The following is a 21857-nucleotide window of genomic DNA, read 5'->3' as shown; positions in this document are numbered from 1 at the left end:
CAGTGTGTGGGACCGTATGAAAGGCAAAGACTTGAACACAGGGATTTAAGAGCAGAAGTGGAAAGTATTCCAGGTCAAACACACCAGATACAGAATTAATGGTGCTGCTGAAATAAATGAAATTAATTACCTTTTTTTAACCTGCATGTTTTTATAAAATATCCCATCTCATCTCCATAGTTAAGAAAGCTGCCAGGCTGCTGTACTGCCTCTTGTAGGGGCAGCTCCAGATCCTTTAGCATCCCAAAAGCTTTTCCCCATGGGACAGCACAAGCAACAGGAGAATAACGATTGAATCGTGGAAGGCAGCAGAGAGAAATGTCGCTGTGTGGGTTTGGATTTGTTGGTAACCTTGACAAATGTGGGGTAAAAAAATCCCATCAATTCAATAGTAAGGAGAAAATCAGTGCCTAGACTGTGCTGTGACAGCAGTGACAGGTCAGCCTGGAGCCTCGTGCCGGGATGGAGGTTGGGTTATGCATGAACATTCTACAGGAGAAAGTCAGCTGTCTCAGAGTGCCTTTTTCCATGTGCTTTCCTGTCCTTATATAAACCACAGTTCATTAAAACACTGATTCCTGCTTGATAGGAAGCAATTAAATTACTGAAGCTGTGTTCCACCTGCCTCTTCTGTGGAGAGATGGAGAGGGAGTCCAAGCTGAGCTGGTGCCATGTGAGCGTGGGGCTGTGCCCTCCTCCTGGGGCACGGTGCTCTCACCCAGCTGCTGTTCCTGCTTCCTGTGCTGGGACATGGGACATCCTACAGCTTCTGCTGCTTAAGGGGTTTCACCCTTTAGAAAAGAAGGGACCAACGAGGCCAAGCTGGTTTTGGCCATGGCTGGGCTGCACCTTGGCCGTGTGCTCCAACAAGGATGCAGCAGTGGCCACGGGCTCCATGGAGAGAGAAGGGCCAACAGACTCCTTCCTCACTGAGGCCACTGTGGCCACATCCAGCTTGTGGTGCTGCACACAGCTCTGCCTGGAGCTGAAGCCCTGTACATGTCCCAGAGCCAGGCTGGGTGGTGCTGTGTGGGAGCTGGCTGGAGTTCCCTGGGTTTAGAGTTTTGCCATCACTCCTGGCAGCACCCACAGATTCACTGCTGCTGTTCCCAATTGTTCCTTTCTGTCCAAGAGAGAAAGAAAAAGCATCTCTGCAAAATCCAGGCTTGGACTTTACTTAAAGCCTTTGAGTAAAGAGCCTTGTTTGAATGTAATTGCACCCCTGTTGCTACAATGGGAAAATACACTGTATTGCTCTTTCTTGGAAAGCTCAGCTAGTATTTTCCCAGCCATTTGTATATAAAGAAAGATAAACAGCTCTTTAGCGGGCAGAACAGTCTATCCCGGGTTTATTGACATTCATGGAGCAGGCAAGGACAAACAGTTTGGTGAGCACAGGGGAGGGGGAGCAGCTGGGCTGGGGGCACTGGGGTAGAGGCTGGGGAAGCCCTCTCAGGTGCTGAGCCTGCCGAGTCCATCTGCCTGGCCCAGACCCGCAGGCGCTGCTGCATCCCCGTGGGCCCCCAGCAGCCTGCAGGATGCACTCACACCTCAGCCTTCCTCTCACTCCTCCCCATAAATAAAAAAACGTGTATAGCTAATTTAGTTCCAGCTTCACACGCAATAGCACTATAGATAGATTTTTAAAGAGCTTGTCTGAAAGTAATAATTCATGGGGAGATCAAAAGGCTGTGGTTTAATCCGGGGTCTGTCTGACACCATAAACCTTGCAGAGTGCTAAGAATTCAATGAGCAGCATCAAAAGCCTGATAAACATGAAAGCCACCCAATTTTCTGTCTGTAGAGCTGGCGTGGCTCACAATGGGTGCCGAGGAGTGAGGAAGATGTGTATCTTCTCTGCAGAGCTTGGGTGACAGAGCCCCACACAGTCCTCCAGCTTCAGCATCCCAAAAGAGGTGCCTGGACTCCGTTAACATCTCACGTGCTCCCTGCACGTCCCCAACTGTATAAAGAAATCAGAGTTCTAATTAGATGTCTAATTACATGGCCTAGGTAGATTTCAGGCTGCTTGGCATTGCCTTTTCCTCTGCATCCACGAATCAGAGTCTGCATCGATTCACCAAAGCAATGTGACAAAGTGGTGGATTTCAAACAGGGACTGGCAAAAAATATGGAATATCAACATGCTGTGTTTGGAAGCTGAAAATGGTGCTTAAAATGGAGGCAGGAAGGATGAGTGCTGTAAACAAAGGTCTCCAGAGTAGAAGGGCTCCGCCATGCTCCTAACTGTCAGCTAAAGCAACATTTAAAAGCCAGTGTTTAATTTTTAACACAAATGGAGGTGAGCTCAGGCTGCAGACACCTGCAGGGTTTTTCTCCAGAGATCCTGATCTCACAGAGGTTAATGTGATTATGCAAATGACTGAGGTATAATTGCGTTACTGCCGCCCATCTGGCCCTCCCTGCCGCTCCTGAGTGATTCTGTATTCCCCGTGCAGCGCAGTGCTGACACACAAGGGCACCAGAAATGTCACTGCTTGGTGTTTGCTGCAGGGGCCACCTCCCCATCAGACACTCCTGCCGGACCAGGCATGGCCAATGCATCGGGAAAGCTCTTCCCAGATCCAAAGTAACAGTCTGGATGTAGTCCAGAGCATTGAACTGCACTTGTCCTATCCCAAGGGATGCTCCTGACAAAGCCAGAATCCTGCCTGGCATCTCAGCTACTGCACCAAGTCCTTCCCAAAATGTTTTTTTCTCAGCAGAATAAAACAAATTCCCACCTCCCCCAGCAGCTGGGATTAAACCCAAACCTGACACTTTCATGTCAGACACTCACTACCACACACTGTCCCCGGTACCTCCAGTACTCTCTTAAACTTGAATTTTTCTTCCCACCAGTACGAATTCAAAGCCAAGAACATTAAGAAGAAGAAGGTGAGCATCATTGTGTCTGTGGACGGGGTGAAGGTGATCCTGCGCAAGAAGCAGAAGGTGAGGCTGCTCCAGTCCAGACATAGTCACACTTCTGACCAAAACTGGCCTTTTCTTAAAAAACACCTAGAATTTGCACAAGAAAACACTCCAGTTTCCATCCAGCTAATAACAACACCTTGCTGAAAAGAGAGTGGGAATAGTACACTGTGGGAAGAGGATTTTTTTCTATCAAAAAAATGAATGTCTCAGGAGATACTGGTTCTTTTTCTTGGTAATACCAGAAAGCGTTTTCCAGGCTGCCTGGTCTGAACATCCCCAGCTCTTTGCTCAGCCAACCTTCCCACCAAGTCACTGAATTCAGATCTCCTAAGCCTCAGCTCCAAGCCTTCTTCCCCAAAATGAGTAACTCTTCTGCATATTTGATGTTATAAATTAATCTTAGGGACCATTTTCAGCGCTGAAGGCTGTGATCAGATATGATAAACGATCAAAAAAAAAAAATCTATTTTTATGTGATATACTGTTGAAACAACCATGGCTCATCTAGTCACACTGCAGCCTGCATTGTGGCTTGGGACAAAAGCACTCTTCCCCAGTTTCCTGCCCTTTGGCTTGGCGGAGTTTCACTTTCACCTGATTTACTGTAATTTTGTCTCTGCTTACAGAGAAAGGAGTGGACCTGGGACGAGAGTAAGATGGTGGTGATGCACGATCCTGTGTACAGGTACATGGCTGGGGATTCAACCAGGGAGGGCCAGTCAGCCCTGGGGGATCCGTGCCCTTCCTCCCACCTGCTGAGACCCCTCCACCAAGGCTTTCCAAAGGAGCATCTAAAATTAACGAGGGCACAGAGTTACTGCTGCTGGAGAATCCTTTTCATACATTTTTGAGAGCGAGATGGACCGATCTCACTTTGAAGCTGGCTCTGCTTTGAACAGGGTTAGTCTGGGTGACCCTGGAGATGCTTCAACCTGGATTACTCTCTGATTCTACCTCTGAAGACAGATTACCCATGGTTTTCCTTCAGAGCATGGCTCTCCCTGTGCTTCTGAAGCAGGGCCTTACTCTAAGGTGTAACTGCTCACTGGGAATTAACCCTTAAGGACATGGCAAGAAAGCCCTGACTTTCCATAGCACCTTCCATGGGATATTGAGGTATTCCAGACACCACAAGCCCCAGCCAGAGGTTTACACAGAGCATAAACCCAGTGCCTCAGGAGCCCCTGGGGATGGGAAGTGACTCCAGTGATGGTGCATGGCCTGAGGACAGGATAAGAGCACAGGGTGCTCCAGGCTGTTAAATCTGCAACATGAATTATTGTACCAAGAGCACTGATCCCACAGCCCCAAGAACTGGGATCCCCAACATTGGTTTTTGGGATCAAAGCCCTTAGTGAGGAGATAAGGAACAGAGGATGTGCTGATCCATTAGCTGTGCCCACTTCTCACTTCTAGCTTTCTTTAAAGATTACCACAAGATGTGGTACATTGGCAGTAACTGCTCTAATTGCAAGTTCAACACCCCAAAAATTCCAGTGACAGAAAGAGCAGAAGAAAAAAACATTTCAAGAATCCCTTTGGTTTCTCCTCTATTCAGAGCTGAGCTCACTTGTCACATTTTCACCTAATTAAATCAAACATAGATAAAAATCTTCAAAATGGTTTTGCAGTACAAGGAGGAGAGTCAGCCTGAGCATCAGGGAGGGGAATCCTCTGAGTGCACTCAGCATCCCTGGAGAGGCTTTTGTGCTGTGCCACCTGCCCAGTGCCAGGGAGGGACCCTCTGGGTCCCAAGGGACAGTGCAGTCACCACCATGCAGGCTGTTCTGCCTCGCTGCAGCCTGGGCAGGGGTTAATTGCTGGGGCTAAAAATAGCCACTCTCTTTCCAAGACTATAGATTTTTTCGCTTTCCCACAGGATCTTTAAAAAGCTTTTGCCTACTTCAGAAACCAGAAGGTTTTCTATCAAGCCTGAAACTCTCTCTAAATCCATCACCTCCTGCCTTGAAATTTGCAGGAGGGGCCATGAACCAGCACTGCCTCGTTCCTCCAATCCTGGGGGCTGCAAACCAGCCCATCCTGGGGACACACAGGAGCAGAGGTGGTCTGGAGGGCAGAGACTCCCCACGACGTTTAAACCCCTTTGTCTCTCTCCCACCTAGAATTTTCTATGTCTCTCATGACTCGCAAGACCTGAAAATTTTCAGTTACATCGCAAGGGACGGCGCAAACAACTCCTTCAGGTGCAACGTCTTCAAATCCAAGAAGAAGGTAGGATGCTCCTGGGGATGCACCCACATAACTGCAGGGACAGAGGGTGCAGATCCCCGGGGAGCGACCGAGGCAGCGCTGGTGCTGGGTGTCCCCAAAACAACCTGCCTGCCGCTTGTCCCCTCCGCCCAGCGCGGGGTATTCCACACAGGGATGGGAGCGCCCCGATGCAGAGTGGGGAAGCGGGGGGCACTGCCGGACCCCCAGCACGGGAGGAGGCGCGGCGGCGCGGGTGGGAAGCAGGGAATGCCGGCGGTTCCCCCGCGGGCGGTGGCTGAGCGCGGGGTTCGCTCCGCAGAGCCAGGCCATGCGCGTGGTGCGCACCGTGGGACAGGCCTTCGAGGTGTGCCACAAGCTGAGCCTGCAGCACGCCCTGCAGAACGCCGACGGGCAGGCCGACGGCGCCAGCGACAAATCGGCCGAGGAGCAGCCGCTGGAAGGTGACTCGCGGCTCCCGAGGGGCCTGGGCACGGCTCTCCCTAAGGCAGCGGCGCGGGGATGCTCTGGGGTGGGGACACCTGAAGTGGCACCTCCTTCAAGGGCGAGAGTTCTGGGCCCTTTCGGCTGGGGAATCTGCCCTGCCTGCCCACTCCTGCTGAGCACTGGGGAAAGGCAGGCTGAGCCCTCTCATCCAGCAAGCTGAGGGGCTGCAGCCCCTGCATTCCCGCCCTCCTGCCCCTTCACAGCACGCTGACACTTGGAGCAAGTCCTGGCCCTTGTTCCAGAGCTGCCCCCAGCTCCCAGCCCTGAACAGGGAAGGGAGGCTCAGATTCACGTGTCCATCTTGTTTGAAGTTCACCAGATAAAGGGCTCCAAGATCACAGATGTGGACGAGATTGGCATCGATACCAGTGGCATCTGTGTGTCCGAGAGGGGACCCAGAGAGCTGCCAGGTGCCAGGGGGGACCTCGGCATGCTGAAGCCTGGGCAAGCCTCGAAGGAAAAGAACGGCCAGGTAATGGGGGCTGGGCTGGAGGACGATTCATGTGCTCTGCTGCTGCTGAGGGCCCTTTGCTCAGGGTCACCATATCATGGCTTGATTTGGAGGCGCTTTCGTGGAGACCCCATCGCAGCCCTCCCTCCTGGCTCCCTGCTCAGGACAGGCTGTTCAGCTCCCAGTTCCCTGCAGCGACGCCGTGTCCAGTGCTGGGGTGGGGTTGAGGGCAGAGGCAGGTCTGGGGCTGTGGCGCATGGCTGAGCAGGCTGGGCTGGATTTCCGTGCCCTCAGTGCTGCTCTGCAGCGATTCCTTGTTCGACTGCCTGGCAGCGATCCCTGGCTCCCCTCGTGCTCCAGGCCCAGCGAGCAGCATCCCCAGGAGGCTCAGCCCCGGCAGCACAGGCACCCGGGGCACATTCAGCTCGAGCAGCAGTTCTGCCTTAATGAATGGGTGCTCCACAGAGCTTTGGGAACACTTCCCAGAGGCCTGAATGGCATCGCTTCAGCTCACACAACAGTAACGCTCACAGGGCCTGCCTGGAAACAGCTGCAGTGACATGCACTCCGTGGGATTCATTTGTGTGCCTGGAAAGGCCGGGCTTTCCTGCACATTCCTTCTGGCACTGCCCAAGCAGGGGAAGGCCGGAGCAGGAAGGGCAGTGGCCACAGGCACTGGCAAATGCTCCAGGCACCAGGACACCGCCCAGCCTGGGCAGCCACAGCACAGAAAGGTGGTGGAGTATTTGGGTCACTCCCTGCTGTCTCCTCCCTGGGGACCTGTCCTCCCCAGGCACAGCCAAGGCAGCTCTGCCAGCTCTCTGGGAGGTGCCTCTCTGAAACTCTGTCCTGGGGACCCCACAGATGTGCAGAGATGACAGCCCAGGGCTGCCCCTCAACACCCCCTCTGTGCCCCAGGGGCTCCTCTGCTGCGCTGGGGTCAGCTCCGTGGGGAACCCAAATCCTAGCCTGAGCCGGTCAATCCGCTCACCTGCCCATTTCTTTGTGCCCAGGATACCGAAAACTGCTCCCTCCACCTGGCCAGCTCCCAGCAGCTGCTCAGCCCGAGCAGCCCCTGCTCCTCGGCCTCCATCACCCCGCTGGCTTCCCAGCACTGCCTCCAGCTGCTCCAGCAGCAGCTCCTCCAGCAGCAGCAGCAGACGCAGGTGGCTGTGGCCCAGGTACACATCCTGCCCTTCCCTCAGACAGCACCAGCCCTTCTCCTCACCCTGCTCCAGCGTCCAGCCGGGCTAGGCCGACAGCGGGCCAGGCATGAGCGGGCCGGGGCGCTCGCATCAGTGCTGGCAGCATTCCCGGTCACACAGCTCTCGCAGAGTTTGCAGCATTGCTTGCAGCATTGCTTTCAGCGCTACGTGCAGCATCGCTTGCAGCACAGCTGAGCTCCCCCAGACACGGAGCTGGCTGCTCACACAGCCCCAGGCTGCTCTAGGAGTGTTGCAGGGTCCGGTAGAGCCCCCAACTCCCATTTCACCCCATCTCATCCCGTTTTTGGAAACCATTGTACCCCTAATCCAGCATCGGAGCGGGAGCCCGGTGTCTCTCGGTTGGGCGCCTCCCCTCCGCGTTTCCCATTACCGGGGGGACAGGAGGACACCCCACACACCCCCGGGATGCCGCCGCATCCCCGCCCGCGGCCCGACCGGCTCGGAGGCGCCGCTAGGGGGGCGCGGCGGGGCCGGCAGGGGGCGCTGTGGCGCCGCCGGTACCGGGCGCTCCCGGGGATGCTGCTCCCGTCCCGCATCGCCCGGTCCCGCATCATCCCGGCCGCATCTCCCCGTTCGCATCTCACCGTCCCGTCCCGCAGGTGCAGCTGCTGAAGGACCAACTGGCGGCCGAGACAGCGGCGCGGATCGAGGCGCAGGCCCGGGTGCGGCAGCTCCTGCTGACCAACCGCGACCTGCTGCAGCACGTCTCGCTGCTGGTGCGACAGCTGACGGTGCTGGAGGCCCGGGAGGAGCACCGGGATGAGCATCGGCAGCCGGGTGAGCACAGTGACATCCCTCTGGACAATCAAGGCATTCCTTGCGGTCACAGGAAGTAACTAGAGTGCTCCCAGCACTATCCCAGCAGGCTCTGGGGATCTGGGGCATTTCTGCATCCCTCACGGTGCAGAGGAGCAGCTGGTTTGGAAATCCCCAGTTTTTCACGTGTCCCTTGTCCATCTCTCACAGCTGACCACTCCTTGCAAAACCTGTCCCTGGCCCAGTCCCTCTCCCTGAACCTGAAGAACCACTACAGCCTGGACGTCCACCTGCCGTCCACCTCCACCCCGGCCAGCATCCTGGGCAGCCCTGTGGCCCCCGGCTCGCTGCCTTCCCTGGGCCCCAGGGACTCCTACCTCAACCTCGTCAGCCTGGACAGGGGCAGCCACCGCTACGGCAGCAAGGAGTGTCTGGAGGGGCAGGATGGGCTCGGCCGGCGCGTGGAGGGCTCCGAGGTCAGCGACTTCGCTCTGCTCAACGGGAGCAGCCGGCAGAAGGCAGATGACACCGACAGAGGGGATGAGGACAGGTAGAGCGTGCCACCTTTGTCTCCCGCCAGCTCCAGGGGGAGCACCCTGAGTGCTGCAGGTGAGTACTTGCCCATCACCTCCTCTCCCTGCTTTCCCTCTGCAGGCAGCAGCCGCCCATTCCTAAGCTCAACCCACCACCGCCCATCCTACGCAAGAGGTCAAGCAAGACCTCCCCAAGCCTGGAAGTGGAGGTGAAGCCCGAGAGCACTGCCCACCTGAGCCTACCCAGTGCCAGTATCTCCAGCCTCACCAGCATCACTGCCAGCTCCCTCACCCTCTTGGACCCTGAGGCGAGGACTCCTGCATGGAGTGCTGCCTCCAGCACGGAGCCTGGCCCTGCCGGGACCTGCCCGCGCACCCTGGGCAAGGACAGGACTGGAGAGAGCGGGCCAATGTCCCCCTTGGCCAGCATCCATGACCCAACAGCCAGCGAGACCCTGGCCAAGGAGTTGGTGGTCCTGGGCAGCCCCACGGACAGCTCACTGCCCTTCTCCCCTGCAGACGACACCTGCTTGCACATCAGCTTCTCTGAAGATGAGTTGGACACTGCCGTGGGGTCCAGCAGAGTCCCCTCTTAGTGGGGCCACAGTAGGTGGCAGCTGGTGGCCGGCAGCCCCAGCAGCTCCATCCACAACCCTGCGCTGGGACTGGGGGTCCCTGTGCCCAGGCTACAAGACAGGTCCCTTCCCTGTCCTACTTAACAGCTTCCCCCACCACCTACAGGGGCACCCCACAGGAGGGGACTGGCCAGCCCTGCCTCGGTCTGCACCAGCTGACACTGCTGTCACACTGCCATCCTGTCCCTGCTCACACAGCCAGGGATGCTCACAGCAGAGAATCCCAGGGAGCTGAAGGGTGGAAGCCCTGGGCATGGTGCAGCACTGTGGGACAAGAGGCTGCTCTGGTTCATCACTTGCCCCAACCTGAGAGGGGCCATGCAACACAGCCATGGTGTCACTGCCCTGCCCAGCTCCCTGGGTGTGTCCCAGACTGCCACCACGCTGGGGCTCTCCAGGGCTGCCAGTGTCCAGCAGCCCCATGCTGTGCCCAGCCCTGCTTTGGGGACAGCAGCCCCACCACTGTGTCCCCACACAGTGAAGCCACCACTGCCTCCATAGGTGCCTTTTCCCACTCCCCACAGAGGTTGGGCCACCCCTCTGAGGCCACAGATGGGTGCAGGGCTGGCCCTGGAGCCTGCAGCAGTGGGGGTGACCCCCTAAGAAGGGTGCACCCCATATCTTGGGGTCAGGGCAGAGAGCCTTCCCATGTCCCCCAAGCTGCTGGTGACTGCAGGCATTAGACTGCTCCTTGTGCTGATTTTAGGGTGTTACAGTATGGTTTGGGTTTGATCTCAGAAATGTGAGTGTCCTGGGAGGAGTTAAGGTTTAAGGAAGAAGCCGACAGCAGGGTGAAGGGCAGGTTTTGTGGAGGGACCAAGGTGATGCTTATCCACCTTGGTTCATCAGAGAGCATTGGGAAAGTGTCAGAGAGTCGAGTTGGGAAGTGTCAAGCAGAAATGGAGACTTGGAGCAGCCATGCTGCCTGTCCCTGTCATGGTGCTGCTCCTATGGGGAGAGGGGAGTGACCAGACATGCACCCAGGGCTGGCCATGGCAGTGACAGAGCCGGGAGGGAGCTGGGGACCGGGCCGGGGGTTGTAAAGCTCGGCTGGGCTGTCCCGTAGTGCGGTAGTGACAGCCCAGCCCCTCTGTAGGACACTGCGGTTTGGTAATGGACCTCTAAAGAAAAAAATAAAGGTGTCAGATTTGCAGAGCCAGTGCTGTGTCTCTGCCCCGTGGGGCCCGTGCACAGGGGGTACCGAGCCTGTGGGGTGGACTGGGAACTCCCAGGTATTCCCAAAGAGGAAAGATCCCTGCTGGGAATGACAGCTGAGCCCCTGAGCTGCTCCCTGAGCAGGCCCTGCCAGGATGGGCACCAGCAGGCAGGGCCCTGTTCCCCACACACTCCTTTAGCTCTTTTCTGGTCCCATTTCTACTCCTGAAATAAATCCTGGCCCCAGCACACAGGATGGAGGGCAGGAGAATGCAGATGGCAAAGCTGGATGGGATGGGACCAGTGACATGCCACAGCACTGGGATCCCAAGGGCTGCCTGCAGCCAGGATGGGCAAGAGACCCCTGACCCTTGCAAAGTGAGGAAGGAAATCCACGGGCAGTTCAGCACAGAGACTCCACGACAGACAAGGCACCTGTAAGACTGTCCCCCCATGTAGGACGGGAGACCCAAATGGAGGGAACCCAGCACCCAGAACCTCTGTGGGGTCTCAGGGCCACTCTCCATCCCTCCATGGAGTGGGTGCAGCCTCCAGTGTGGCAGTGGGGAGCAGGGAACCCCTTCCCCAGGCCCACTGCAGACATCTGCCGGGGGGCTGCCTGCATGGGGAGGGGGCACTTCCAGCCCAGAGCCTTATTATGCTTCCTTCATGGGAAGAAACTTTTTCCTTTGCTGTCTGCTAAGCTGCTAGCAATCATCAGGCAGGCAGGTGGTAAAGATTCATATCCATCAAACAATGCCATTTAGTTTGTAACCTGTGACTAAATCTGGTGTTAGCTTTAATTTCAGAGTCTGCTTTAGGGCTCGCTTGTTAATCTCTATGCAAAGCAGATGAAATGAATATGCAGCATTTTGGATGTAATTGTACGGCTTCAATTCAGCACTATAATTTTCCAAACAGGATCTTGCAATCAAGCTTCTATTCATTAGTGTATAAACAATTTAGTTTCTCAGCTCTCCAGTATGCCAATCATCTCAATGGAGTGAGCATCTCCAACAGAAAGAGGAGGAAAGTTTCCTTTGTGTAACAGAGGTAAAAGTTGCTCCATACTTCAGACAATTCCCGCCCGGCAGATCCATTCCATTCCAACAGAAGTGGACGGGTCCTCATGCCCCCACAACACTGACCTGCTGCAAACACCACTCAGGGGGGCAATGCTCCAGTGATCTCCCAGCTCACATAGCCCCAGACCCTTCAGGAATTCTGCACGTGAGACCTCAGTGGAAGAGCCCAGATCCCACAGGACCAGGCTGCCTGGAAAGGTGTAAACATGCAGCGCCTCAGCACAACCCAGTGATGCTCAGGGCTCCCCGAGTGCCCACAACTCTGGGGAGGGGGTGGCCACCCCAGCCCAAGCCCCCTCCACATCTGACACCACACACCCCACGCCAGCTCAGCCTTCCTGGCCAGTGCCACAGGACAGAGCCCTGGGGCCACCCCATCCCACACCTGGGGCCGGTGGCAGCTCCCCCATGGAGGACATGGGGTGACACAGGAGTGGGTGGGGGGGCAGGCGTTGATCTCAGCACCCTCATGGCTGGTGCTTTCCTCAGCAGGGACCCGAGGGTGCGGCGCACACCTGAGCGCCTCCGGCACCCGCCCGCATCCCCATCCCCATCCCCGCGCACCCATCGCCCTCCTGGGAGGTGAGGAGGGACCGGCCCAGAGCCGCGACAAAGGGAAGCGCCGTCGGCGGAGCCGCTCAGCGCGGTCTCCGTTTCCAAATGAATATCGACAGCGCTAATTACAGGCCGCCATGCAGACAGCTTATTAGCTTGTCACAAAAAGACGGTATTGAACTCGGAGCCCGCGGTATTCACGGAGCGCAGCAAGACGCTCCCCAGACAGCACAGTGAACCAGGCAGGCGAACAACCTCCAGCAAAACTAATTACTTCCTGATTGTCTACGGCCACCCACTGGGTATAATAGTATAGACTAAATTTGGCATATACATAACTAAGCACTCGGCACCAATTTGGTGTACAATAATCATCCTCTGTGTTGCATAATTAAAATCTGATCACTTGGAATAATTATTTCATATTCCCAGTATCGGGTGAAGATTGCATAATGTGGCAGAAGTGTGAGCCTGGCAGTGGAACGATCCACCTTCACAGGCGTGAGCCCCTCGGGAAGGACATCCCGGCTCCAGGCACGGCGAGAGACCCGCTCGGCACCGGCGCATGACCCTGCAGGCAAGAGGCTGTGCGGCCTCAGGCTGTTGGTCAGCACGAGCACCTGCAATCACCTACTCCCCGCTCTCCACGTCGGAGCAGGCCCCAGTGGGGCAGGACTGTACCCGCCGGGACAGGCTGTCCTGGTGTCCCCACGCAAACACTCCCCGCATTGACCTTTCCAGCCTGGCTGCTGCCCCGCTGCCCGCCCGGCCGGGATGCTCATCGCCCGACTCCATTGTGCTCGTGCATCTGCTAAAGGCATTTGGAAAGACACGGCAATAAAAAATAAAAATCAAGTGGAACGTGTGTGTCTAATCCATTAACTTCCTCCGGCGGCTCCCCGGGGACCCAGCGAGGAGCAGAAAGAATACGTGGATATTGCACGCGCCCTGGCACCTTGTCCCCGGGCCAGCCTTGCCGCTGGCCGCTGCCACGGGCTCATAAATCACTGCGGGCGACAGCGTTTCACAGCTCGCTTCCCAGCCAGGATATGGCCATTCCTGCTGATTACACGGCCGGCGCGCGGGGGAAGCTGCATCTCCCACTTCCAGGAAGGGAGGATCCGCAAGGAAAAAGCATTGATAAAAAGAAGAACGAAATCAGCTTTGTTCACGTTGCGAATCTCCCATTGTTCCTGCTGTGGCCGTCAGCCCTCGCTGGAGAAAGTATTTCCTCAGCGATAAATCTCCTGGGCTCCTTGCAGCCCTCGCCTTGGCACCAGACTCTCCTCAGCTTGTTTTGAAAGAAAAAGCTTTTTTGGCTACAGGCCCCCTGTGGGGTGCACTAGGCAATTCATGGTGCAAGTTTGGGAGGTGAGAGACAGTCCTGGGGCAGGGGACAGTGGCCTAGTACCCATCCCAAGGGGTCTCTGACCCATGTCCCCAGTCAGGGCCACACTAGGGGACATGCACTGCCACTCCCAAAAGTTCCACTCCCGTCCCACAGCGCCCGGCACGAGCCGGGGAAAGTGAGTCTGACCGGGGCCACGCTAATCCCAGCGCTGAAACGTGGAGCTGGCGGTGGCCAAGCACTTGGAATACAGGAGTCAGGCTGACAGTTGTACAAGAAAAATAGATCAAGTTTCCAAGAAAATAGAGCCGAGTTGATCTGATTTTCATCAGCATCTTCAGCCGCCTTTCGGGAAGCCCCAGCCTGCTCCTCATTCCTGCTCTCCGCTTTACAAACCACTTAATTCCTTGTTGCTTTGGAAACCCTCACAAAGACCCTCTGCATCCCCCAAAATAACGAGCAACAGATGCTGCTTTGACCTCAGCAACTTCCTGGAAACATACATTTGTCAAAATAAAAATAAAAAGATTAATGTGAGGAAGGCTTTTAAATTACAAGGAAACAGCAGAGCCTGGCCATGCACGCCGAGCCCTCGGACTGTGGAGAGACCCAGGAATGGGCAGGGAGAGGCTGTGGGACCAGGGGTCCCTGTGCCCCCAGGGGTTGGGGACCCAGAAGGGCTGGGTCTGGCAATGGTGCCCACAGTCAGGGGACACTGGGAGCAGGCTCAGTTCTCCTCCTTGCCTCATTTTGTGGTTTATAGGAGCAATTTGTCTCTTACAAAGCCTTAAACCCCCTTTGCCCATCCTGCAGGGGAGCAGATGGGCACACCACAGGTCACCAGGAACTTTTGGGTTATGAGTACTTGGACACCAGTGGGTTTCACCCTCTCACTCTAGCTGCAGCCACCTGGCACATCCCAGGGACAGAGCACAGGCACAAGCACTTCCCAACAGCAGCTGAGATGCCCAACAAGGGCTCCTGCCATGACTTGTGACAGCCACACTGGTGGATGACTAGTCAAGATGGCCACAGAACTCAAGAGTGCTTCTTTAAAAACTTCAGGGGGCTTCAAGAATCAGTACTTTGTTATTTAAAAGTCTTCCATACCTTTTACATATTGCAGTCCCATGAGGCTCTCTCCTCTGGCTCTCTCCTCTCTTCTTTCTGCATTTCCAGCTTGCTCCTTCCTGTCCCTTCCTCCTCACAGCACCAGCAAATTCCAACTGCCTAACTCACTCTTTTATCACCCATAGCTGTGAGGGCAAGGCTGTTCCCACTCTTTTGTAATTAACACAGCTGCAACACACTAGGGGCAAGAGTGCCTCCAGCACTATCTCTGTTCTCCCACAGGTGACACAGCCCAAGCCAGGCACAACCTATCCCATCAAAACCCTGCACCCACAGCACTCACCAGAGATGCATACAGTGACGCTCCACATGTTCCACACAGGGGAAGGCCCTTTTCCCTCCCAATTTGTGGAATGAGGCAAAAACAAGCTGCTGGGGAGGGCCTCCTTCTCCTTGGCCTGGTGGGAGGTGGGCTGGAGGTTGTGCACTGGGGGTGGGAGGGTCAGGGGCACATTGTGCATCCCCATGCCCATCCTCATCCAGCTGCTGCTTTCTGCTGCTGCATGACAAGACCCGACCAGGGGACCTGAGGGACATCCCTCCTATGAGGCTGTTTTCTCCCAGGGGAACCCATCCCCAGGCTGGGGGTGTACCCATGTTGGTGAGAGGCTGCAGTGCTCAGGTCGTGCTGCCGTGGGGCAGCCGGTGCCATAAGGGCATCACTGTCCCCTGCTGGTGCTGGGGATGTGATGGTGGCACGAGGATCAGCACAATCTGGCTGCTCCTGTGCCAGCACCACGGGCTGTGTGGGGTGCTGCTACAGGAAATGCAAATCCTGACCCGGGCTGGGCCAGTCCCAGCTGCCTCAGGGAGCTGCAGGGACACTGTCCCTCTGCTCTGGCTGCTTCTCTCCTGGTTCTTGGGTGCTCCAGGGGCACTGCAGCACCAGGGGCATGCTGCCAGCGTGGCATCACCTGTGACCCTGGCATCAGTTCCCAAGGGACTGGACAAATGCCACAGCTCCTCGTGCAGGCACAGCAGGTCCCACCTTCATACTCTGTCCATGGAGCCACCACACCTGCACCACAGTCACCCCAGGTGTCAGTGCTCTGCTCGGGCCCATGGGGCTCTGCAGGGGTGCTGAGCCAGGGCTCCTGCCCATAGCATGGCACCCTCCTTGTGTCACCTCTGGGAGCCGCTGGGGACACGCGGTGGCTCGCCCAGGCTCACAGCCCCAGCAATGAGTGCTGAGTGTACAGGGGCTGCCAGAGGGCTTGGAGCAGCCCTGCCCCGGCCCCACACCACCGGGATTCCAGACCCACCAGTTTCCTCTGCCCTTTCCACTGAACCAACCCGTGGAAAGTTTTATAAACTTGAGGAAACGCAAGTCAAAGCAGAAGGAGCCCAAAGCTGAACCAAAGTGTGACCTCAGCAACCTTCCCTTTGTCCAGCACAGGACCTCACTGTCATCTGTCAGCATTTGCTGAATCTCATCCTTTGGGGACACTCCAGGCCCTTCCGTAGGAGCGGGGCCTCCCCACAGCCCTGCTCCTCTAATGACTCTGTTATCTTTTGTTATCTCTGTCACTTCCACCTCTGCTTCCCTCCACCAGCAGAGTGGCGATGCCCCCACCCCAGCCTGGCAGTCCCAAAGGAGCAGCATCCCAGCCTGCACTTCCCAAACCCCTCATGGATGGATTCATCCCACAGGTCTGGGCTGTCCCCACGCTTGGTGGGGCAGTGGCTGGGATAAAGGTTTGATAGAGCAGCTCCAGCAGCACTACACGTCATGGTCACTCTATGGATGCTACTCCCATCCCACACCATCCCATTCCTGCTCCAGAAGTGATGGAAGGGAGGTAGAACCTGGCTGAACAGAGCTCAGGGGAAGAAGGAGCACAGTTTGCTGTCTGAAGCATGAACCTGCCTGGCTGATGAGAGGGCACTGACAGGCAGGGAGGGTTTGGTGCAAAGGAAGGAAATGGAAGAATTAAATCCACAGAACTTCCCTGCTTTTGTTCTCTCTCCCGCCCCCGCTCTTCTCCTTGGCCGCTCGCTCTTCTTGCTGGATGTGTATGGCTTGATACTACCCAAGCAAGCTGGAAACAGGGTATATCAGCTGAAAGCAATTTACTTTGAAATCCAGCTGCCAGATTTTCCTTCATTTGTTTACTTTTAAATGCTTTTTTAAAAGCCAAAGTACACAAGGCAGCCAAATTGCTGACATGTGTGCCGGGCCGGTACCCCGCAAATGCTGCATTCTTTCATGTCCTCCTGGGCTCAAATCCACTCATGTTTATTTAAAATATGTAGAACACTTCAGCACTATTAAGGACCATGTTTTATAGTAAATGGAAAAAGATTTCCTAGCGGGCCAAGGGGAGAGGAAAAGAATCACTTCAATGCAGTTTTGTTCCGACAACACTTTGCCTGCCCACCAGGACCCAGCCACCCACATCCCACCGACGGGCTCGGCCCGGCGCCAGGACCCGGGAGCTTGGATTGCTCCAGGTGCTCTGGAAACATTGGAGACAGGTGGACACAGAGCTCCAGCAGAGCTTGTGGGGCTCGGCCTCTCTTCCCCCAGATCCATGGGGCAGGTGGCCTGTGGTGGCAGAAGCTCCAGGTAAGATACCAACCTGTGTGACCCCAGCTGCGACCCCAGGGTGAAAAAGGAGAGGAAATAGCAGTGACCAGGCAGGAACAGCCTGGCAGGGACACCAAGAGGGAGCAGACTTGTTCCCAGCAGAGAATGAGACAACAAAGGCTTACTCCAGATGACAAGGAATGATAAATCTTCTCAAAAGTAGGATACAGATGAAAATGGATAGTAAATGTGTACTTTAAGGTCAACAACAGCCAAAAGGGAAGTAGGTATTCAAATTCAGAGTTTTTAAGTGTATTGCTAATGTGGGTATTTTGTGAGGGAATGAGGCTGGAAGGGGCATTTCCAGCGAATGCTGCCTTTCCTCAAATCACCCGTCTGTGGCTGACACAAGCTGAACTCTGTGGGGTAATGGAAGGATGCGCTTCAGAAAGGGAAAATGTCAATAAACAGCAGATAAATCCTGCAGGCCTTCGTTGCTGCTCAAGCTGAAACAAACACAGAAAGGCAACGCAGAGAAAGGAGAAAGAAAGTGACATCTTTTTAATCAGATTATCTGCTACCAAAACCAAAGATGGACAACGGCTCTGTGAACACATTAATGTGCCTCTGACAGACCTTCCTGAAAGAAAACACTGCTGATGTAGCCAGAATTGCTCTGGTTTGTGTCCTAGCAAAAATCACAAGAAAGCAGAAACCTACACTTATTAATTTCTGATGATTTAGAGAGCACGGCACCTTCATAGTTTTATTGTAATTAGCCAGACTAGTAAATCTTCAAAAGGATTCCTCCAGTAGAGTCCCAGACTCAGATTATGTCATGCCTGAGCACAACCTCCCACAACTGGTTTCACTCATGGTTAGAAGAAACAAAGGCTCTGAGCAAGCAGTGATGGAGAGCAGAGAGGAGTGTGCAAGGGCTGGATGCTACACATGTTCTGAGGACTGTCTCTCCTGTAACCTCCTCTCTTGCTCCTTGGCTCCCTGCACACAGCCATTCCCAGCACCGGCAGAGGATGGCTCTGAGCAGGAGACAGGGTGCTGCCATTGTGATCCCTGAAAGGCAGGAGGGCTTCAGAATTGGGAAGTACCCCTCCAAGAGTGCTGAGAGAGACATTCCTCATCTCCCACCCTGCAGTGAGGTCTCCAGCTGCCTCTCCAATCACAGAGCTGGGTGCCCACAGAGGGCAGAGGCTCCGGGGCAGGTGACAGCCACTTCTCTGCCCACCCACACCCTGTGACCGTGTGGCTCCTGCTGCCCTGGAGAAGGAAAACAGCACTGAGCCAGGGTTGTGCCTGCCCTGCCCAGGCAGAGCTTCCCCCAGGACTCCTCTAAGGCACTTCACAAGGACAAAGACGGTAAACAAGCAGAGAGCTGTGCTGGGTGGAACCACCTCATTGCAGGGCAGCCAGGGCAGAGAAGGAAGTGACAGTGCCCCAAGGCCACACAATGAGATAGTGACAGGCAGGAAAGGGAAGCTGGGCTGCCTGTCCCCCTGTGCAGGGCTGTACCTCCAGTCCTCACTGCTCCTGCTCTGCTCTGTCCCCTCTGCAACACTGGGCTAAGTGACAGAAAACAAACACATGAAAGCCTGCAAAAATAAAGAGCCCAGAAACTGGTAGTAAAGACTCCAGCAGCTGTAGGGAGCCAAAAGATTCTTGGAGGGGGTTGGATGGAACTCGAGTTTCCCTCCCTGCTTGTATTGTATTCCTTTCCTCCGCCAAAATGCGCTTCTTGAGCCTTGGGCAGAGCTCTCAGCAGCTGACCCTCACCTTCCTCTGTTTAACCTGGAGCTCAGGCTGGCCACGAGCGCCTGAGGCCGTGCCAGGGGACGGGCAGAGCCTCTCGCTGTGCACACACGGCCGGGTCAGCCCCGCTGCCAGCGCCTTCCTGAGAGCCACAGCCACACCTGAGTGCCCCGGCCCCCGGGAGCAGCGCACGGAGCCTGCAGAGAGCCCGGGCTGGGCACGGGAGGGGCGGCGGGGAGAGAGGGTTGCACCGATCCCACATTTAGGGGCTTCATGCAGTCCTTTTCTCCCAAAGCCGGGTCAGGTTCCTGTCTCGGCACAGCTGCACACAGGAGGCAGCGAGAACAAAGCAGAGGTCAGACAGTGCTCTAACCAAAGGGGTAATTCTGGCTCCATTAAAATCCGTGCTCCTGTTTGCAAGGAAGCAGAAGGCTGTGCTACTACTTAAAAAGAGCTGAACCACCCTCAGGCTGACTCATAGCCCTTAACAGAGCTGCCATGCTGATTTTACAAATATTAGAGCAGTGCCTCAGATTCAGGGGTTTTTGTGGTTTAAACCTATCAACCTGGGAGCAGATCCATAGCTCTTTTACAGAGCTCCCCTTCCCTGTATTTTATTTTCTTTCTTGGTGCCAGAATTGGAGCCAAAGCCAAGCTTAACAAAGCAACAGGCATGGCCATTCTTCCCAGCCCTCATTTACCCTGGTGAGAAGGGAGAAATTCATTTAAACCCTATCAAAAGTGCAAAAGCTATTTGCCATTTTGTGCTGCAGAACACAGTGTGAACCAAACACTCCCTTTAACCACCTGCACTTGCCAAGCCCAGCCAAGAGCACAGGAACTTGCAGACTGGAATCCTTTTGTTCAGACACCAGCAACAGACAAATGTGATCTAAGATATTTCTCAGGCAGCAGCAATGGGGAGATGCTTGGGATGCAGGCATGGTGAAGGAGCTTTTACCCCATTAAATGCTGCCTTCTTTGAGCCCCTGTTCCTGGATATACGAGCTATAGCAAAACTCTTCATGTCCCAGCAGCTTCTGCTTGTGTCCCAACGCTGGGACAGCCTGGAGCAGCTCTCCACAGCCAGGCACAGCCTGGGGCACAGGGGAATGGGGCTCTCCTCCTCACTGCCTGCCCTTGCCGAGCACAGAGGAACCTGCACCGTGCCTGTGTGGGGCTTGCCAAGACTCCGGCAGCACGTGGGAGTGGAGAAATTTGTTGAAGCAGAAACCAAGCCCAGGAATAACTCCTGCACCAGCGAGTGAGCTGTTGCTGACCTGCCTTGGGGGTCTGGGAGCCACCCCTCCTCCAGCATCTGCTTCTGCTTGCAGTGCTGATTTACTGCTTTAAAGCCAAACTCACACCGCAGACTATTTGCTTCTAGTTTGCTGTGCTGCGCTTTCTCAGACCTCCTCCCTTTGCCAAAGTACTATTTGCACCACACTCAGCCATGCAGAGTAGCGCCTTAGATTCAGATCAAGTCCTCAGGTAGAAGGGCTCACATGAAAAGCCAGAAAATTATTAACAGAGTTATTAACATTAGTAAGACCATTTGGTGAGGCCATGTCTGTTCCTAACACAGAAAAATAATGTGCTTTCATACAAAGGTAAATACTGCAATTAACCTGCTCCCCATCCTTGCCTGTCCCACCCATTTCACACCAGCCCCAGAGATGTAGAACCACTGCTCTCTGCAGCACCGGGGTCATCTCCTTTCTGGATTCAGAGCAGGAATTACACTGTACACTGTGGCTTCCCAGCCACCTCCATCTACTTTGACTCTACCTTAACTTCCTTGAACCACATGAAATGTGACTGAGGCAATCATTTTCAAACCATTTTTCTTCCTCTTCTCCCTTCATACTCAAGTAGGAAAAATCAAGTTGAGACAACGTGAATTTTATAGCAAAGACAAAGGATCTAATCAAGTTTCTGTCTTTAAGTAGCCTTTGGATTTTCACGATGTCAAAGTCTTCAGAGAGATGCCCAAAACCAGCTTAACGCAGCCACAAGAGGGAGTCTGAAATCTGTTACTGCCCAGATGGATTCTGACTTCTAAACTCTTCCAGTACATGAGCACACAGAGAGCTTCAAAAGGACTGTACAGTCCTGAATGGAGCAGAACCATTTGAAACCAGAGCACCTCTAACTGCCAGATGTTTTGGAGAGAGACATTCTCCTCAGAAGCACGCTGTTGTGCTAGTGCCACACAAGTCTGCTGCACCAGAAATGCACAGTCCCACCTCACTGAGATTTGAAATTATGCTGATTTTAGTCTTCCCACCCACACTCTGAAAGAATGGAGCAGCTTCTGCTGAATCTGACCCACAGTGGAACAAGCTACAACACTGGCTTAACATTTTGTTAATTTAACATGTGATTAGAAACTCCGGCAAAGCTGGGAGCCCATAGCACAACAAATAACACTTCTCACAGGGCCAGGGAAATATCTGTGTTGAATCTGTGTCTGCTCTACATCTGCCAAAAAATTGTCAAGACACATTCCTCAAAAATACTTTTATGGTCTTTACCAAATCTCGACATCCACTTGTTCTAGTTTCCATTACAGCTCCAAAGGGGCATCTAGGTTTGAATAAAGCCACAGGACTTTGAGGAGAAATAGCTGCATTCAGGCCCTGTCCAAAGCACCATGAAAAGCCTCCGGCAACACTTTTCCAGAGATTTAGCCAAGAGATAAGACAAGAAACAATTATTACAGAGAGGTTAATGAAGGAAATGCTCAGAGTACAGCTGAATTCTACTTGACTTTATCATTTCATTGTCCTCCTCTGCTGATCTCTTTTGTACTTTCACTTGCCCACTCCTGCTTGAAACTGAAGAGGGAATCTAGGCCAGCAGTTAATTCTGACATTAAAACCATAATCAGTATATCATTACTGGATCCCACAGCGCTGACCCAAGAGGCTGTAGATTCCTCTGTCAAGAAACAGATGAACAATCTTAAACCTTTAAGACTTCAGAGTGAATTCTTTTTTTTCTTAGAGTACTAGCCAACTTAAGGGTGGGGCTCCT

The 21857-nt window shown here is 54.6% G+C and overlaps 1 protein-coding gene and 1 long non-coding RNA gene across 3 annotated transcripts in view; one reads left to right on the top strand and one right to left on the bottom strand.

Annotated features, from left to right (window-relative positions):
• Positions 1 to 11194, top strand: part of LOC120761642 (carboxyl-terminal PDZ ligand of neuronal nitric oxide synthase protein-like) — a 29398-nt gene extending 18204 nt beyond the window's left edge. Inside the window, exons 3-11 of one of the 2 annotated variants that reach the window (XM_040083077.2) lie at positions 2863 to 2955; positions 3564 to 3622; positions 5061 to 5169; positions 5468 to 5609; positions 5964 to 6124; positions 7117 to 7284; positions 7929 to 8106; positions 8296 to 8635; positions 8740 to 11194. In XM_040083077.2, coding sequence (XP_039939011.1) covers positions 2863 to 2955; positions 3564 to 3622; positions 5061 to 5169; positions 5468 to 5609; positions 5964 to 6124; positions 7117 to 7284; positions 7929 to 8106; positions 8296 to 8635; positions 8740 to 9214 — 1725 coding nt within the window. In that variant the 3' untranslated portion in view covers positions 9215 to 11194. The remainder of the gene's footprint in view (positions 1 to 2862; positions 2956 to 3563; positions 3623 to 5060; positions 5170 to 5467; positions 5610 to 5963; positions 6125 to 7116; positions 7285 to 7928; positions 8107 to 8295; positions 8636 to 8739) is intronic. The other variant, XM_040083079.2, reaches the window with a different exon arrangement.
• On the bottom strand, positions 999 to 14604 carry LOC120761643 (uncharacterized). The gene is made up of 3 exons (XR_005703707.2): positions 14507 to 14604; positions 11557 to 11683; positions 999 to 1963 (listed from the first exon to the last, which is right to left on the bottom strand). It is a non-coding gene; the product is annotated as an uncharacterized LOC120761643 (long non-coding RNA).
• Positions 14605 to 21857: the final 7253 nt, after the last annotated feature.

Source organism: Hirundo rustica, chromosome 20 (assembly GCF_015227805.2).
Source record: "Hirundo rustica isolate bHirRus1 chromosome 20, bHirRus1.pri.v3, whole genome shotgun sequence".
Taxonomy (NCBI): Eukaryota; Metazoa; Chordata; class Aves; order Passeriformes; family Hirundinidae; genus Hirundo; species Hirundo rustica.
This window is presented reverse-complemented; position numbering and strand designations above follow the sequence as displayed.